Below are 20,099 nucleotides of genomic sequence, written 5' to 3'. Positions count from 1 at the left end.
GGGGATTCGGATAGCTTCTCTGGCGGCTTTTCGGGCTTTTCCGTCGCCAGAGAGGATAGCTCGTTGCTACGAGAAAATAACGACCTTCCTAGAGAAAGATGCATGCACAACGAGGGAGTGGATGAGTCTGCTGGGGACACTCTCCTCGCTGGAGCAATTCGTTTCTCTAGGAAGGTTGCATCTCAGGCCTCTACAGTTCTTCCTATACCAGAACTGGAGGCGTCTCTCCCTAGATCTGGAGTTCTCCTTCAAGATCTCAAGAGAATCAAGAGAGACCTTCGGTGGTGGAAACGACCACTTCGATTTTGTGGAAGGAATGTCTCTCTACATGCCGAACCCCAGCCATGTGTTGTTTTCCGACGCAATCGGAGGCAGGTTGGGGAGCGACACTCGGGACAAGAGAAGTGTCAGGCACCTGGAAGGGGGATCAGGTGTCCTGGCACATCAACAAGAAAGAGTTGATGGCAGTCTGGATGGCATTGAAAGCCTTCGAACCCCCACGTCCGGAATGCAGTAGTGCAGGTCAATTCGGACAACACAACAGCCTTGGCGTACATCAAGAAACAGGGGGGGACGCACTCCTTCTCCCTGTACGAAACAGCAAGGGATCTTCTGCTGTGGTCTCAAACGAGGAAAATCAGTCTTCTCACCAGATTCGTACAGGAGAAAGGAACGTCAGGGCCGATCTCCTGAGCAGGAAGAATCAACTCCTGCCTTCCGAGTGGACCCTCCACTCAGAAGTATGCCAAGACCTGTGGAGAAGATGGGGCAGACCTCACATCGATCTCTTTGCAACAGCAAAGAACGCAAGAATCGAACTTTGATTGCTCCCCGATCTCAGACCCAGGAGCAGTTTCAGTGGATGCGTTTCTCCTAGATTGGACAGGTTAGACGTCTACGCCTTTCCCCCCTTCAAAGTACTAGGACAAACCCTCAAGAAATTTGCTATCTCGGAGAGGACAAGAATGACGCTAGTAGCTCCGTTCTGGCCCGCCCAAGATTGGTTCACAGAGGTACTGGAATGGTTGGTGGACTTTCCAAGAGCACTTCCACAAAGACAAGATTTGCTCAAACACAACCCCACTTCGACAGGTATCACAGAAACCTCCCCGCTCTCAATCTGACTGCTTTCGACTGTCAAAAGTCTTGTCAGAGCGAAGGGGTTTTCGACAAAAAGCTGCTAAGGCTATCGCCTCAGCTAGAAGACCTTCGACCCTTAAAGTCTACCAGTCGAAGTGGGACGTCTTTCGCCGTTGGTGCAGGAACAAGAAGTTTTCCTCTTCCATACCTCTGTGACTCAGATAGCAGATTTCCTAGTTTTCCTCAGAGAAAAATGCGGTTTGGCAGTATCTACTATCAAAGGATACCGTAGCATGCTGGCTGCGGTGTTCAGACATAGGAATTTAGATCTTTCGAATGACAAAGATCTTCATGACTATTAAGATCTTTGAATCTTCCAAGAAAACTTCGAACGAAGTTCCAAGTTGGAATCTGGATGTGGTTCTTCGCTTCCTGAGTCTGCTAGGTTTGAACCACCACATTTAGCCTCCTTCAAAGATCTCACGAGGAAGCTCTCTTTCTCATGGCTTTAGCATCTGCTAAAAGGGTTAGTGAGATTCATGCCCTAGAAGGAAAGGGTAGGTTTCAAAGAGATTCCGTGGTTTGTTCCTTCCTTCCTTCGTTTTTAGCAAAAAATGAGAACCCCTCAAATCCTTGGCCAAGGAGCTTTGAGGTTCGTGGTTTGTCTGCCCTAGTAGGGGAGGAACCTGAAAGAACGCTTTGCCTGTTAGGAGTTTGAAAATACTACCTTCAGAAGAAGAAAACCCTTAAGGGCATTGAGGACAGACTATGGTGCTCTGTAAAGGACCCCAGCAGACCATTGTCGAAAAATGCGCTGTCTTTCTTCATTAGAAGTGTTGTGAAAGAAGCACATAGATCTTGTGATGAAGAACATTTCAAGCTCTTAAAAGTCAAGGCTCATGAAGTGAGAGCAATAGCAACTTCCTTGGCCTTTAAGAAGAATATGTCTCTTCAGAATCTGATGAAAACTACATTCTGGAGATGTAATTCAGTATTCGCCAACCACTACCTAAAAGACGTCAGTATTACGTATGACGAGTGCTTCGCGTTAGGCCCTAGTACGTATCGGCGGATTCGGTGCTGGGGCAGGGAGCTGGAAGCATATCCTTAGTAGTTTTTTTTCCCCTTGTTTTTTTTTTTGGTAATTGAGTTCATATGGTTGTATGAAAAATGATGCAGGTAGGCATCTTTTTCGTTTCGTAATGCTAATAACATTAGTTTGGTTATGGTGATCGGATTTGGTTGAAGCTCCCTGCGTTGGTAGTGGACAGGTTCTGTCATAGAAGAGGGCGAACCCCCATTGACATGATCCGACTTGGATTCTACTAAGTAAGCGGATATCAAGTCCCATTAGTAGACCAAGAGTCTTTTCAGCTGTAGGTCACGCCCTCGCTGTAGCTCTTATGGCTATGCAGACTAATAGACAGTATCTATGAAGTCTTCAGCCTAAACAGGTAAGAACCAAGGTTATGTTTATCCTACAACAGGTGTTGTTTACCTTTTCTTTGTATTTTCTGTCTTGTACCCTCCACCAAGGGTGTCAATCAGCTAAGTATATGTCTGACAGGAAAGTTCATGTACAAAATGATATTGTTATTTTACAATAAAGTTTTGTACATACTTACCTGGCAGACATATACGATTGATGGCCCGCCCAGCCTCCCCCTCAGGAGACAGTATAAGAGAGAAAAAATCTGGCAGGAAGGTATGATGGTTCTTACACCCGCCTCCCAGCGGCGGGTAAGGTAGATCACCTGACCTACCTGTCGCGTTAGCGCGAGTTTTGAATTCTGTCGTGACGTCAGAGACGTAAGCTAAGTATATGTCTGCCAGGTAAGTATGTACAAAACTTTATTGTAAAATAACAATATCATTTTATAATATTCTTAATCTTGCTAAATCTAAGTTAATTGCTCTATGTTGGGTATTTCCTTGGAAATTGACTTCTTCCATAGGTAGTATTTTGTCGCTTATTAAGAATTTTACATATTTTTTGTTGGTCAACTGTAATTAACCCCTACCCCAGGGGCTAGTACTAAAAACGGTATACTCCATTTGACCCCCCAGTCCCTAGTGGCTTTTGTATTTGTGAGACCGTTCCTTGCAGTCCGTACGGAATTATTACTTATAAATACTTTAATCTCTTTTTCATGTTACTTAGAAAATACCTTAATCCTTTTTTTCATGCTGTCCAATCACTCTGACTCCATTGTCTTAAACACTGACTGCTGAATGTACCTCGTAGAACCTCTCTAATTAACCGTCACATTCATTGTCCGTTACTAAATGTAAAGGATACGCCCACATGAAGATCTCTGTTAATATAATTTTTTGGTTGAATAATGTAGAAGAGGGTCAATATAATGCAATGCAGGCAAGATGATTTGAGAAACCGCGTGGTTGGGTAAGGAGGTGGTACCCCCACTCCTTTGCTTGCTTACTAACAATTATCTAGTATTTTCTTTAAAGCGTCGATGACCAGACCAGCTTTCACTGAAGGTATAGTTTTATAGAAGGCATAGGAATACATAAATGCAAATAATCCTATATTTCTAGTTTAGAAATTTTATGTATCCTGATAATGATTTAAAATTATTAATTATGACATTTTTAAAAATGATTAGACTGACATTTTATGTTAAATTTACCGGTTTTCCAGGTGGCGCTAGAAGAGTTATCCTGAATGTTAAGATCTCAGGTTTGTTAGTTATGAAAAATACAAATTGATTAAAAATTTGTCTTAAGTAATTTTTCACTGTTCTATATACATTTTAGGCAAAAAGTAATTACCCAAATTTAATTCCAGGTTCGGCCACTAGTGACTGGGACTCAGCCACAAGCTAGGAGTTTACATGGAGTTGCACCTCTCACATCTGCCCAGGTAAGTACCTTTTATACTAAATATAGAATTTCTTTTTTAAGGTCAATGATTACGCCAAGCTATGCTGGTGATTTGAAGAATGATGTCAATGTAATTTGCCACAGTATGTATAATTTTGTAAGCATAGCTATAGGGGTACAGTAGGAAGCAAGCGACCCCATCTTCGTACGAGCCCAAGCCTAGATAAAATTGAAGGGTGGCAGTAGGGAAAGGCATCTGTCGGCAAAACATTTGCCAAACTGTTCATAAAATGAGCTGTTCACTGGCTATTAGAAATTCTAGGTTGCCTGGAAATGACCACCATGTAAATTGTCCTGATTGTGTGGCCATTAAGTGCTATAGCACATTAAGAGCAAGTGCAGTGAAAGAAGCAGACTCAACTCATGAGGATTGGAATATGATAGGAATGGGATGTGTGATAGCAGATTTGAAGTAAGGATGAAGCAAAGGAACTGAGAAGCTGTTACAGACTTCTGGTCAGTGGGGCAAGTGGAAAAGGAAGGAATGGCTATTGTTCTGTCTGGGGACCTTAAAATTTGTTTTGGTATATCAGGATTTGCAGATTTGTATTCAAAAGCATCTAATGGTGTACTGTACTATATTGAGTTTTTGCATTTGTTTTACAACCCAGGCTTTTGTATTTTTGTTTTACTGAGAATGTATTTTTGTTACCTAATGTAATTTTTATGTTCAGCTTTCCTTTAACTTGAGTTATGTCTTGAAGTGCCATGAGAATCATGTTTCTCTGATATCATGACTATATATTCAGTCTCTTTATTTTGGTGTCAATCTTTCCTACAGATAAAGACAGCTACTATATTTTCGTCCCAGCAGGTGAGTCGGCATTGAAAATAAAGAAGATTGTTCAGTTGACTCAGATGACTAGTGTATCTGTTCTCTGCCAAGTGTGGTGAATGTTATCTGAGAATTCTTTATGTTGCTTTTTTACCTGCTCGCAACTTAGTAGGTGGCCACAAAGAATTGTGATACGCTAAAACATTCAAGACACATCTGGTGGAGAACAGGTGAACTAAACAGTCTTCTGGGTCAGCCAAACAATCATCTTAATTTGAATGCTGACTTGCCCACTGGCATGAAAATTAGCTATCTTTTACAGTAAGTATGTAAATTTATTAGAAAAATTTACTTTTCCAGTATAAAATTTTATTGAAGTGCAGTATTTGATATTAAGATGGCAACAACCGAGGAAAATTTTGGGAAAAGCATTTGGTTAGATTTTGCCTCTGGTATATTTTATTAAAAGATTTCTTCCTTTAAATATTTGCTCTTTTCTTTCCTGCATTTTGTTCTAAAGGACTCGGGTAGCTGGGTAAGTTCGATAAGGAAAATGCATATAATTCAACAACATATCCAGCTTTTCATGTCTGAAAAATATAATTACGTACTAGGTGTTGCCCGAATTTTTTTATACCTCCAGTTAAACATCCTTGCCATATATTTTTCATAATTGTCTTTGCATCAGTTTTGTTGGAGGTTGAAATTGTATTTTTTATGTGGTTAGTTACTTTAGATTACAATTATTTTAGATTGTGTTATGATTATTGCTGTGGTTTTTATGTTTGAATAAAAAACAGAGGATAATTGTTCAGATCCTTGCACATGGTTGTCTCACCAAAGCACACATTTTAGTTGAGTATTTTATATAGGTTTGTATAGTAATCCTTCTATCAAACCAAAATTCTTCTATTACAGTTCCAAAGTGTTTATTGTCAGTTTAGTAATCATTTTAAAAAAAAGTAATTTTAGTCTGGTTTACTTAAATATAAGCATGGTAGTTGAATTGTGTGTATCAAAGGGTATTGTAAATATATTACAGTAGTGTATTATACCTTAATCCGACAATACCTCTAGTCTGTTTAACATGTTTCATTCATTCCCAGATATTAAGAAGCATGTATCAGAAAAATTGAGTGCTGTATTAAATCAATAAACCTAGGCCCTTTAACTGGTTACTGGATGTAAAAGACGACATGGGCATGTATTACCTGCACTTGTTAGGACACATCTGTATGGCTTTTATTCAGGGACACTTCTTCCACTTGTTCTTTTTCTTACAAACACACTGGTTTTGTCTTTTCATTCACATGCAATTCAAACTCATGGTTTTCTGTTCATACACATCTCAGTTCTCTCTTTCTTTCATTTATCCCATTTTTTCTTTATGCTCAAGATTTGCAAAGCACAACCATTATGGCTTGTAGAGTGGCCAGAAACTTTTCATCAAAGCTTTATTGTCATCTGTGTCTTCATTGCTAAAATTCTTCCTAGATGGTGTCTCTAATATTAGCTGAGCATAGATTTACAGTCTCATTCTCCCCCATTCTTGCCTTTTCAGAATCATTCCTTATTTGACATTTTGCTCCCACTCTCATTCTCCTTACTTGCTTACAAAAACTCTCTTAGATTTTGCACCCAGATTCCTCTATTTTCTCCAAACTTCTAAGTGTGCTGTACTAAAATTGTTATACTCTGAGAAAGTCTTGATGTTCCTTGCTCCACTCACACTAAACTTTGTGGATGATGTTCCTTGTTCCACTTAAACAAAACTTTGCAATCCACAATTCTATCAACACTCCTATGTCTTCTGTACATTCTACGTCATGCCCTTCCTCACTCCTGTTCATGCACTTTCATTTGCGGACGAATACAGCAAATCATTACTTTTGTCCATTCCTTTTGTCACTGTCTGGCATTGCCTAATACTGCCTAATACGTACTATGTCTTTTTCCTTTCTTTCTTAGAATTCTTATTCCCTTCTTCATTAATCCCATTGCTTACCCTCCTAGGTGCTGTCACAGGAGTAGAGGTCTTCATCTTTACTCTGTCACCACCTTTCACTCATATTTTCCTCATCATATCAGTGTTTGTTCAAACAATCTTGCTTAGCTTTATTCAAAGGACACTTCAGTTTTATGTATGCAGCTTACCAAGTTGTTACATAGCTATAGTTTCTAAAACCGTCGGCAGCTAGAATTTTTGAAATTCGTGGAAGCGCTAGTTTGTTCATGAAACTTACCTGTCAGATATATATATAGCTGTATTTTCTGAAGTCCGACAGAATTTTAAAAACTTCCGACACACGCAGTGGTCGGCCAGGTGGTTAGTACCCATTCCCGCCGCTGGGAGGCGGGTATCAGGAACCATTCCCATTTTCTATTCATAATTTTTCTGTCGCTGGTGCTGAAAACACCTGTTTTCAGTACCTCCGTCTTAGGATTTTGGAAACTTCATTGCCGCTAAGTATCCTAATTGTCTTTTGATTTATTTACTTGGATTTGTGGGATTTGTGGCTAGGCATACGCTATCTTAAAATTGATTTGAATTTGATTCATTTTTGCATAAAATATCTGAATCTAGTTAGGCTAGTTTTTCAGACGGGGTTTTGTCTGCAAAGATAGGGTGTGGCTACCGAAAGCTTCGGTAGATCCGCACTTGGTATGTACGAGGGTATGGGTCTTGCTTCTTTGTTGAGATTTGTCATGTAAGGAGTGTGAGACTTTGTCTATTCCGTAAGGAAGACGTAATGATTCGTATGTACGCAATTAATCAGTAAACATGTCTAATTCCGTAAGGAAGACGTATGATTCGTATGTACGCAATTAATCAGTAACAAAAGTCAGGTAGTGAACCTGCTAACCTTCCTGTAGACTTTATTTTAGCCTAACCCTGTAGTATGGCCTACGGGCTATGAATATGCTACGAGAGGTGCTCGCTCTCCTTCATTGCTGTGAAGTGCTACTTCTGTAATTGTTACTCCTAACCCTGCAGTGTTGCTTTGGGCCTAAGCAGTGTCTGTAGAGGAATTACCCTTTCTCTGATACTCTTTCGATTCGTATCTTAGAATCGAAAGTGCTTGCTTTAGAGAGTAAAAGTGAAGTGCAGAAGTGCAGTGATACCCCTTGTGTAGTGGAGGGTGCGTCAGATCGGCCTCGTTTCGCCTCTAGGCCGGGACCTCTGCTTGACTCCAGGACCCGGGGAGGGAGCATGTCGAAAGCCTAAGGAGGGTTACAAGGAACCCCCACCGATCTGGCGTGCCTTCGGCAGTTTCTGATGAAAAATCCCCAGACTGCCAAAGTGCGTGCGCGTGCACGAATCCTGAAGATTGCTTCTCGTCCTCCGAAGCGTCCTCCCCATGCAGGGGTTGTTTTTTGGAGCTTTCGGAAGGACTCGCGCCCTCTAAATAGAAGCTTTATAGAACGAGGACGCTTCACGTCCTCTCTCTCTCTCTCGTTATGCGTTTCAGTGAGAAGTAAGAAGGCGAACGTCGCCTGAACTCGTGTCCGTCTTTCCACCGAGAAATACGTAAAAGAAGTCATAGTACAGGAAGCTTTTGAGAGCGGACGCCCGGGACGCTCGGATGGACTCCAGGCGCGCGCGGGGTGCACGCCAAGTGCGCGCCAGTGGACGCCGAGCGCGTCCAGTGGATGCCGAGCGCGCTCCAGTGGAACGCCGAGCGCGCGCCAGTGGACGCCGAGCGCAGCGCCAGTGGACGCCGAGCGTGCACCAGCGCACGCCGAGCGTGCACCAGCGCACGCCAGGTGTGTCGCCTGGCTGAACGTTTCTGTTGAAACTCTTCAAGCTCTTGTTTCAGATATGGGCCTAAAGAATGTTTACCTCTACCTCCGGTGATACCTTCTACCTCACCTGCAAAGAATGTGAAGTAGGCAGTGCTTCGGAGGAAGTTTAAGTGAACGACAACTTCTTCTTCGAAACCCAGCAAGACATCGGGTTTCGTGAATTCAAGAGGTCTCTGTCAATTAATATTGCTTTTCGCATAGGTGGATGGAGTTAAGGAAAGCTCAAGGGAAGATCTCGTTTGCTCTACCGCAACCTTTGCCATTCGGACCAATAAATTTAAGTTGCCACTACCGCAGTCAAAAAGACTTTGCGATAAGGCAGTTACGGGTTATGTAGGCTCGATGTCCTGCACGTCAGGACTCTCGGCAACGTTCAGTGGATTCTTGCAAGGCACTCATCAAAGGACGCTCTTCAGGAAAGCGCAAGACAGGACTTCCTTTGCCATACTGCCAATAAATTTTAAGCTTTAGCAGGCATTATGTTGTGATACGGGAGAGGAAGCTGGTTGGAGAGTTTCTTCCTCTTCCCAGGATAATTTTGCAAGCTTTTTAGCCCATCTGAAAGGGTTTTTCAGATGATAGATTTTGTTAGTTTCTAGTCGGACTACGCTGCCGAATTGAACATCGTCGTTCTACCTGCCGTAAGCCCAGTCTCTTAACAGGATTCTTGCCCCTTCCTCGTTTGAGACGGGAATCGAAAAAAAAAATTAAATGCTTGACTCCCTGGATTACGTTTTGTCAATTCAGTGACTTTCCCCCATTGACAATATACTTTCGTTTTTGTCAAGTAAGTGGGTATCACCTCATTGACAAAATATCTCTTTGTCCCGTAGATGGGTTAGTTCTCATTGACAAACATCCTCATTAACTTGATATTGCGTAAGCGAATAAGCTCTTATTGACAAGATTCGGAAGAGCTCTCATTCGTCATTCGCAGACTCGTACAAGAATAGACTTGTAGACTACGTCAATGAACGCTTATGGTCAGTAACATAAGAAGCTTGAGCTGACTGCTTTCGATTCTCTTAAGTTTTTGTTCATGAAACTTGCCTGTCAGATATGTATGTAGCTGTATTTCCGAATTCAGCTATATATATTGTCTGCCAGGTAAGTATAAACAAACTTTATTTGTGATATAATTTCATATTTTGCCTTGCGTTATTTTACTTCTGGTTGGTTCAAGTCATATACGCTTGCTGTAGTTACCTCGGTCTTTTTTTCTTTTTTTTTTTTTTTTTGGAATGGCAACCGAGAGGTCTATTGGTCTTATTTTAAAGGACATTTGTTAATCGTTACTCCCTGCAAGCCTTCTCCAGGAGTTTCCGATTTATCTTTACCGTTGTATGGTAGTGTTCTGACGACACAAACGCATCTATATATTTATCGTTTTCTGTTTCGCTTAAATATACCAGCTTGAGAGTCTTTCGGCTCAAAAAATAACGGACCTATTTCTTCGTAGAATAGGGTAGCTGGCAACCCAGACATAAAGTTTAAGAGACGACGTTCGTAGCTGCTGGCTGCTGCTGTCACGCTGTGTCTGTCTTCCAGTCCAACCGAGCCAGTAACAGATCGGGCGCTGTCATGCGCCGTAGGTTACGTCTCTCTCTCCTGCGGGATTGACTGACTAACCGTATCTCTGTGCTGGCGGTTACGTCTCTCCTGCGGGATTGACTGACTAACGGTAACTCTGCCATACAATCACGGACTTTAGCCTAAGATTGAGGGGATTTCTTACGTGAATGAATAACGTTGCATTCGTTTTGCCTTACTATGTTCAACAGAGTTATCTCTTAATCCTTTCGGTGCTCGTTACCGCACGGTATAGAAACTACGAGTCTACCGCAACATTGCACTTTTATATGCTCTCCTGCTTAGGCAAAGCGCAGCCTTATTAGGGAAGTAAGCATACTCGGGGAGGGAATGGATTAGCTTGCTGGGGACATTTCCTTCCTGAAGAAGTTTGTTTCCCCGAATAGACTGCAATTCAGACCACAGTTTTTTCCTACGGGAAACTGGAAATATTATTCAAGATCTAGGAATGATTCTGAACATCTCTCAGTGCGTTTATCACCTGAGGTGATAGAAAGAAGGTGCCGGACATCTGGATAGGGTTTCAGATGTCCTGGATCTTAATCTGAAAGAAGTAAAAGCGATTCGGTAGTCCCTCCAGTCCTCGTAACGAGTTTTGGGAACCAGTGGTCCAGATCAACTCTGATATTCCACAGCTCTCTTCATATCTTGAGAAGTATCTTCTCTCGGTCCCTGTTCGAGTTTACGAGAAAGCCTATTATAACAACAGGCGTAGAATGTAACGATCCTCTAGAGGTTTCGTTACCGGATTGCGAAAGTCCGTACGAATCGTCTCGATCGACGGCAGCAACTATTGACTTCCGAGTGAATCTTTCTTTAGAAGTAAGTTGAGAGTTGTGGAGACTTTAGGGACGCCCTTCATTCTTCTCTTCGATATGTTGAGGACGAAGAGGCTTCTTCTTCTCTGCTCCCTTATTCTCGATACCGGGATCGGTACCATTAAACGCCATCCTATGATATTGAACGGGGATGGATATTTAGTCTTTTTCCCCTTTTTTCCCTTTTTCAATCGCTTAGGAAATGTAATAAGAGGATTTATGACGTCACAGGGAGCGACAATGACGCTGATCGCCCATGTTGGCCTTCAGGATCCTGGATTCACAGAGGTCACATACTTCCTAGTTCACTTTCCAAGGACCATTTCCGAGAGAGTCGGTTCTACTCTAACTCGAAAGGTACCTATAACCTCTCCGCTCTGAGCTTGACTACGTTTCAGCTATCGAGATGTTGACAGGAATAAGATTACCGTCTTCATTTCCGTCTGAAGAATGGGATAAGCTGGCAGTCACAATATTAAAGAATAAGCTGGCAGTCACAAACTATTAAAGAATACGCAAATATGTTGTTGACGGCCTTTGGGCTCAGAGATTTGCGTCTGTCAAACAACAAAGCCCTTCACGATCTTTGAGTTCTGTGGAATCTCGAACCTCGCTCACCATCTACTTTTTGTCTCACCTGTTTTCTCGGAGTCAGACACTCGTGCGAGATCAGGCGACATATAGTAGCCCTGAGTTTCTTGTTGACGAAGTCGGTTGCGTTTATACACCCCCGATGATCGTTTGTAACATGAGACCAGTTGGACTGTCAGGCATTCTTCCTTCGGGACTGAATCGCCTTTTGCTCCTCGCTCCTTTCTCCTGGCACCAGAAGCTCGAGTCAGGAGTTGATTCGCTGACGACGTTGGGTTGCTTGTGATACACCCCCAAGGTTTGCTTAGATTGAATCGCCCAGGCAGTCCAGACACTCATCCGTCAGCGAAGAATAGTGCCTTATGGTCTTCAGGGTACAGCCTTGCTGTCCTTGATTCGTCTGACTGGTCAACTGGTCGGTCACCTGACTTTAGTACAGACGGACTGACTGTGCATGTCCAGATCGAAGCTTTCAATATGGAACTTAGACGTAGTCTGAAGTTCTTGATGTCAAAGCATTCGAACCTCTCCTACATGTTAACTTCTTGCATGTGATCAGGAAGGCCTTCTTCTAACCACCCTAGATACGACAAAGAGGGTTAGTGAGATTTTAAGCCATCGTCACAAGTTTTGGCTTTAGAGAACACAAGGCGGTGTGCTCTCTAACCCTTCCGTTGTGGCCTAAGAATGGGTAAACCCGTTTTGTCCTTGGGCCAGGAGCTTGGAAGCAAGGATGGCACAAGTTAGTGGGCAGGAGCCAGAGAGAGTCCTGTGCCCTGTCGGGGGTCTCAAGTTTTTATCTACATAAAACTCAAGAAAGTCGAAGTCAATCGGGCAATCTGCAGTGTTCCGAAAAAGACCAGACTTGCCCATATCGAAGAACAGCCTGGCTTTAGTGTTAAGGAGTTCTTTCAAAAATGCTCCTTCATTGTGTTTGCACAAAGATTTGAAATCTTTTATCTGAATGCTCACGAGGTTGAGGGCGCGGCCTCGGAAGCATTTCAACAGAGCATGGCACTCAGCAACATCCTGAGTACCATGTTTTAGCGAAGCAACTCTGTGTTCACTTCACACTCCCTGCGAGATGTGAAGATGGCATATGAGATCTGCTGCTCGCTAGGGCCATACGTGTCTGCAGACACAATCTTGGGGCAAGAAGTACCACTCATCCTATCCTGTAGAAAATGGTTAGGAAGAGCTCTTAATTTAGTTGTTGAGTCGCCGACAACGGCGACTTCTTAACTCTTAAGCCTTAGTTAACACACCTTAACTTTGGCTAGGTTGGTCAGGTGGTGATATATATATTTATATATATATATTTATTTTACTTTCTTAGCCCTCATGGTATGGTCAATATGGGTCTAGTCACGTCGTGGTCTCGCCCCCTGTTGAACAGATCATCTGGAGTGCACCAGCTATATAGGTCTCTACCTCGCTGGCAACTCTAGTAGCACAAGCAGACTTACGTGGCAGTAACCACGAAGCCAGCTATGCTAACAGGTGGAACCAAGATGTAAATCATCTGCATGCATTTGTTTCCCAAACTCCTTCTATTCTGTCCCTTCCCACCTCCAAAGGTGGGATTCAGCTATATATATATCTGACAGGTAAGTTTCATGAACAATGATATTGTTATGATACAATAAAGTTTGTTCATACTACCTGGCAGATATATATAAATTTCAAGTACCCACCCACCTCCCCTCAGGGGACAGTGGAAATAAAAATTATGAATAGAAAATGGGAATGGTTCCTGATACCCGCCTCCCAGCGGCGGGAATGGGTACTAACCACCTGGCCGACCACTGCGTGTGTCGGAAGTTTTTAAAAATTCTGTCGGACTTCAGAAAATACAGCTATATATATATCTGCCAGGTAAGTATGAACAAACTTTATTGTATCATAATCAATATCATTTTGTTTTGGTCAGGTGATACTCCCTGCCTACTATTGGGGGAGTGAGGAACCAGCACCGTCCGAAAATCAGTTGTTTTTGCCGGCTGGTACTGTCAACACAGTTTCAGTAGCAGCGGAATTTTTGGAATTCTTTGCCGTCGCTCTTGGTTGGAGTTATTTGATGAAGTACTCTGAATATTGGAAGTTTTGCTTTCGGTGATAGCTATTTAGAAATTGATAATAGTTTTAAATAGTTTTGCACCGATATTCACTAGTTTTGAATTGGTCTACATAATGTCAGACACTAGTTCATCTGGGATTAGGTATTATAGAAAAGGCTGCAATACTAGGATCGCTAAAGTGAGTAATGATCCACATTCAATTTGCACAGATTGTAGGGGACAGACTTGTACACCAGATCAAACTTGTGGGGAGTGTATTAATTGGGATCAAAGAACTTGGAAGATCTTGACTAGTTACACGAACAAGTTAGAGAGAGATAAAAAGAGAAAAGCGGCTTCTAGAGCTAAAGCAAAAAACTTAATTAGTCAGGAATTGTCTAATAATAATTTGTCTCTTTCTGAACCTTCCCCTCCACCTGTCATTCCCAGTCCTAATCTTGGCTCTCTCACACCTGTACCCGATGCTGTGACCAATTTAGAGGCAAGAGTCGATCAGAAATTTTCGATCATGCTCCAAGCAATGGAGAAATTAGGAGCGTCCGTGAAAACTCTAATGGACAAGGTAAGTGGTGAAGTGAGTGCAAGTGTAAGTGTGGTGGAGGAGGTGGCTGTTCGGCCCACTGATTCTCCTAGGCAAAGGTCCCTGTCAAACTCCCCAGAACGTGGGAGGAGGCATACTGGTAGCCCACGGGAGGTTAGTGGAGTCTGCCCACTAGCAGTCGCCCCCTCAGGCGATTCTGTTGACAAATCCCAGATCGCAACAGAGCGCCATTGGAAAGGCGTCTCTAAAGGAGTACCGCTGTCATCTAGTGCTTCCAGCTCCAGGGAGTCCTCTCCCAGGCGCCAGTCCATTGAAAAGGAGGGCTCGTAAGTTGTCTCCCTCTCCAGTCCCCTGTAAAATGGCTAGCCCTTTACGGAAGGAACAGCCTTCGTGTAGTTTTTTGAACTCCAGAGAGATTCTCTCAGGATACGGCAGGAGAGGGACGTCGTAGTGAGAGGATTACATCCTCTAAGTCGAAGTCGTCATCGAGAAAGTCTTCCTCTAGCAGACGTTCAGAGGTGAAGAGTAGAATTTCGGAGATGTCTTCAGCACCGGTCCGCACATGTAATACTGAAGGACAGGTAAGACTGCCATCAGTCCCTCCTGTAATTCCCGAGACTCCTGGGAGACATCTTCAGCGTTCGGAGCATGAGAACCCGCTGACTCCCGAGCGCCCATCGGCGCCACAGTTTGCCCGCTCGCCAGAGCAGCCTTTGTCGCCCGGAACTTCCGCGCCGACACTAAAACAACCTTTGGCTCCCGAGTGTCCTTTGGCGCCCAGGAATACAGTTGCAACCGAGTGTCCACTAGCTCCCGAGTGCCCACTAGCGCCCGCTAGTGCCCGAGCATCCACAGGTATATATGCAACCAAGTGCACAGAGGGACCAGTCTGAAGCGCTCGGACAGCCTATGTCATCAATTTCAGTTCGGGCCTACCGATAGGACTTCAGGCAATGGCTGCCCCCGATCATTCTCTGTCAGCCATCCAGAATAAGTTAGACAGCATTTTGGGCTTTATTCAATCTGCGGCGCCCCCTATCCAGCCTGTAGAGACCTTATCACCTATTTCTTCAGCCGAAGAAGAAGAGAAAGGAGAAGAGGAGGATAAAGAGTCTTCTCTCACTGCCTACAAAGCCTTGCTTTTTTACTTTGTAGACAATTTTTCAGATTCATTCTCGCCAGTAACCTCCACGTCTCCAGTGTCTTCTTACGTGAGGGACAACCAGGAAGACTCCAGGAAATTACCGAAACTAGTACTGTACTGTCTTATTTGGCTCGAAAAGTGTTTAAAAAAATTAACCTTTGGCTTGAGGATCCCTCCTTCTCGTCTTTCAACTAGGAGACACTTGTGTTAGGAAACCGGAGAAGCTCTCTCTGTTACGAAACCGGAGAAGCTCTCTCTTTGGGTGTGTCTGTCTCCGCCCAGGGAGACTTCTCCACGCTTATTGACTCAGAGAGAAGATCGGCTTTCAACTCGGCCAAGATAATGTGTACGGCGTCAGAATTAAACCACCTCATTAAGAATATCTTTTAAGGTATTCAAAGTTTTGTTCATGCCACTTACCTGACAGATATATATATAGCTGTATTTTCTGACGTCCGACAGAAATTTCAAAACTCGCGGCACACGCAGTGGGCGGCCAGGTGGTAGTACCCATTCCCGCCGCTGGGAGGCGGATATCAGGAACCATTCCCATTTTCTATTCATATTTTTTTCTGTCGCCGGTCGGTAAACAACTGTTTACAGACCTCTGCTCAGGATTTTTTGGAATTTGACTCGCTTTTAAGTATCTGATTGATTTTTTGGTATTGAATTGGATTGTTGAATTGGCATGCGCGATAGTGGACCGTTTTTTGATTTTGGATTGACTTTTCTATATAAGATATGTCTGGATCAAGTGCTGTGAGTTTCAGAGTGTGTGTGAGGGCTGATTGTAAGGTGAGGCTACCGAAAGAATCGGTAGACCCCCACACAGTATGTATGAGTTGTAGGGGGCTTAATTGTTTGATTGATAATCGGTGCAATGAGTGTGAGAAATTGACCGATGATGATTGGAGAGTATATGAGTCCTATCGCCTTAAATTGGAGCGCGATAGGATCAGGAGGTCTTCCTCCAGGAGTGGTTCTACCAAAGGTAAGGCTAACATCTCTCCTACATTAACACCTGTAGTGTTTACAACCCCTAAACCTGTGTTGCCTTCGGGCTCTGATTCTGTGTCGGGAGAAGCGAATGCTCTCTCTCTGATTTTGGAGTCTCTTCGCACTCTGGAGACCAAAGTGAAAGCCTTAGAAACTGGCTCGGTGCAAGTGTGTGATCGTGCCCCCAGTGTTGTGGAGGGGGCGTCAGATCGGCCCCTTAATGCCTCTAGGCCTAGACCTCTATCAGACTCCCAAGACCCAGGGAGTAGGTATGTCGAAAGCCGCAAGAGGGAGGGTTACGGGGGCTTCCCACCGATCTGGCGTCCCTTCGGCAGGCCTTGTAGAAAAGTCCCAGGCTGCCAAGGAGCGCGCACGAGTCGCCGCGTCCTGAAAGAGTGCTTTTCGTCCTCCGAAGCGTCCTCCCCGCGCAAGGGGTGGAGCGCTCGGAGAGACTCTCGTCCTCTGAAAAGGACGTTTCGTGCGGAGGACGCTTCACGTCCTCTTTCGCCACTTTCGTCGGAGGACGCGTATGACGCTTTTCCGCCTCAGAAAAGAGGTAAGATCTCCTCCGATGAGGACGCTGGGTTGCGTGCACAGGCGCGTATACCTGAAGAAGCAGGTAGCTGTACCTGTGAGAAGGAAGGAGGAGCTCCCCTCGCCCCTCGTCTTCTCACAGGATCAGTCCCTGCTTCCTCTGTTCATTCTTCCCCGACGAAGAACATTCTTTTGTCCCTTCAGGACCAGCTATCCTCGCTTATGGCTCAGAGGACTCGCCCAGCAGCAGTCGAGCCTAAGCGGAGGAAGGACCTTAGACTGCCTGTCAAGAGGACTAAGCAGTCTCCTTCTCCTTCACCTACTTCGTCTTGTTCGCCGATCGCTTCTCCTTCGGCGATTCGCCGATCTCGTTCGTCCTCTAGAAGGACGTTACGTCAGGACGCTTTTGAGGAGGACGCTCTGCACGACGTTCGACAGGACGCTCGTCAGGACGCTAGGCAGGACGCTAGGCGGGACGCTTGGCAGGACGTTCGGCAGGACATTCTGGCAGGACGCTCGTCAGGACGCTTGTCAGGACGCTCGTCAGGACGCTTGGCAGGACACTAGGCAGGACGTGTAAGGAAGCTCGCCAGGACGCTAGACAGGACGCTCGCCAGGACGCTCGCAGGACGCTCGCCAGGACGCTTGGCAGGAAGCTCGCCAGGACGTTCAGGGTTTTTTTCAAGACGTTTTTGGGGATTCCGACCAAGAAGTCGTACCCCCAGACGCTAGTTTACGCGCACAGGCACGTATTCCAGCGAAAAGGTCTTCCCTTTCGTTTGAGAAACGTAAGGACGCTTCTTACTCTGGCAAGCGAGACTGCCGCGGATGGCGCTAAGGACGCTCGTCCTCGTCAGGACGCTCTACCTTCATCGAGTAGTAAGCGTCATAGAGAAGACAGCCGAAATAAGGCTGCCTCTAGCAAGGATAGGGGTCCTTTGATCAAGCCAAGACCCGACATTAGGACGCCTTCTCCGGACAGACGGTCTCCTCTTCCGTTTAGAGAAGAAGGAGAGCTAAGTAGTTCGGCTGAATCGGTTGAAGAGGAACCTTCTGCGGCCCCCCCCTTCAATCTCGGACTATAAAGTCCTCGTGCGACTTTTCTTGCGTTTCTTCTTTGAAGACAAGTTTGCAGCCCGCAGCTCCCAAGTCTCCTCCTTCGCAGTTTCTTCATCTAAAACTGGAAAAACCCCGGAGTTTGTAGAGATGAAAACTTCTCTCTCCACGAAACGTGCCTTTAAGAAACTCCAAGATTGGATGATACGAAGGAGAGATCAAGGCAAGACGACCTTCGCCTTGCCGCCAGCTAGACTTAGCGGAAAAGGGGGCATTTGGTATAGAACCAAAGATGGAAGTAGGATGTTCGTTTTTTATCCCAAAAAAAAAAAAAAATTTTTTTTTTTTTTTTTTTTTCCCTTCTTCGGCTCAAGGAGATTTCTCCAGCCTAGTGGATTTGCAGAGGAGGTCGCTTTTTACCCTCTGCTAAAGTAACCTGGACCTCTTCGGAGACTGACCATCATTTGAAGGGTCTGCTCAGGACACTGGAAGTGTTCAACTTCCTTGACTGGTGTTTGGGAGTTCTGGATCTGCAAGCGAGAAGCCCAGAATCTCTCAGTCTGGGGGAGCTGTCCAGCGTGTTAGCATGTATGGACAAAGCCGTCAGGGATGGTTCGGAGGAGATCGTATCTCATTTGGAACGGCTTTATTAAAAAAGAGAGCTTTGCTGTGCAACTTCACAGCTCATTCGGTAACTCCAGCTCAGAAAGCGGATTTGCTGTTTTCGCCTCTTCGAACCATCTCTTCCCCAGACTTTAGTAAAGGACCTGACGAACAGTTTGCAAGAGAAGGCAACTCAGGACTTTTGGCCCAGTCTACAAGACGGTCAGCCGTACCTTCAACCTCTTCAGCTGCGGTTCGACCGCCGAGAAAGTTAAGCCCTTTCGTGGGGCTCCACCCTCGAGAGCAGCTCTGGAGGGAGAGGGTTTGGGTTTCACGAGGAAGAGCTTACTTTAAGCCAAAGCCTTCCAAGTGAGAAGCATGTCCTTCAGACACCAGTCGGAGCCAGACTGAAGTTTTTGCGGGAGCGTGGAGAGAGAGAGACACGGACTCTTGGTCCCTCAAGATCGTGGAGCAGGGGTACAAGATCCCCTTTTTAGATCTTCCTCCTCTTTCTACGACTCCCAGAGACCTTCTCCATCCTATCAGGGAGAAAAGAAGAAAGTATTATTCGATCTCCTTCAGCAGATGATCGACAAAAGAGTGGTGGAACAAGTCGCGGACCTGGGGTCTCCAGGTTTTTACAACAGGATCTTCCTAGTACCGAAGCAGTTGTCAGGTTGGCGTCCAGTTTCTAGATGTAAGCAGGCTCAATCTTTTCGTGGAAAAGACCAAATTCACGATGGAGATGCCTCATTCTGTTCTGGGAGCCTTGAGACCGGGCGACTGGATGGTGTCCTTAGACTTGCAGGACGCGTACTTTCACATCCCGTCCACCCTCTTTCAAGAAAGTATCTAAGGTTTGTCTTAGACAAAAAAGTGTGGCAGTTCAGAGCTATGTTTGTTTCGGACTGACCACGGCTCCAATGGTGTTCACAGTAGTAATGGAAGAAACGTCGAGACCGGATGGGGCTACACTCTTCGGGAATAAGAGTTTCCCTGTACCTCGACGACTGGCTGATCAGAGCGTCGTCGAGAGAGAAGTGTCTGAAGGACTTGCAGTTCAACTTTAGCCTAGCGAAGTCCCTGGGACTTTCTGGTCAACCTCGAAAAGTCGCATCTGACCCCAACACAGTCCATCGTGTATCTGGGGATTCAGATGGGGCTTCAGTGGCTTTTCGAGCGTTTCCGTCCCAGAACGTCAGCGGCTAGGCTTAGAAAAGATCTCAGCCTTTCTAAGGAAAGAGACTTGCTCGGCGAGGGAATGGATGAGTCTGCTGGGACCATTTCCTCGCTAGAAAGGTTTGTTTCCTTGGGAAGACTGCACATCAGGCCTCTCCAATTTTTCCTTGCGGACGAGTGGAAGGCCAAGGACGATCTCAATGCCATATTGAGAATATCGCTTCCGATCAAGAACCATCTAAGATGGTGGTTGGACCCTCAGAAGCTTCAGGAGGGCGTGTCCTAAGTCTTCTGAGCCCCGACCTAGTGTTGTTTTCAGACGCTTCCATCACGGGATGGGAGAACACTAGGAGGGAAGGAGTGTCAGGCTCCTGGAGAGGGGAACAGGTAGCCTGGCATATAAATGTCA

General features: G+C 44.9%; 1 protein-coding gene across 2 annotated transcripts in view; it reads left to right on the top strand.

Moving 5' to 3' along the window:
• LOC135210261 (isocitrate dehydrogenase [NAD] subunit beta, mitochondrial-like) overlaps positions 1 to 20,099 on the top strand; it is a 91,557-nt gene that overhangs the window by 14,892 nt on the left and 56,566 nt on the right. For both annotated transcript variants that reach the window (XM_064243128.1, XM_064243129.1), the window contains exon 2: positions 3,887 to 3,961. In XM_064243128.1, coding sequence (XP_064099198.1) covers positions 3,887 to 3,961 — 75 coding nt within the window. The remainder of the gene's footprint in view (positions 1 to 3,886; positions 3,962 to 20,099) is intronic.

The sequence above is a fragment of the Macrobrachium nipponense genome, chromosome 39 (assembly GCF_015104395.2).
Source record: "Macrobrachium nipponense isolate FS-2020 chromosome 39, ASM1510439v2, whole genome shotgun sequence".
Classification (NCBI taxonomy): domain Eukaryota; kingdom Metazoa; phylum Arthropoda; class Malacostraca; order Decapoda; family Palaemonidae; genus Macrobrachium; species Macrobrachium nipponense.
This window is presented reverse-complemented; position numbering and strand designations above follow the sequence as displayed.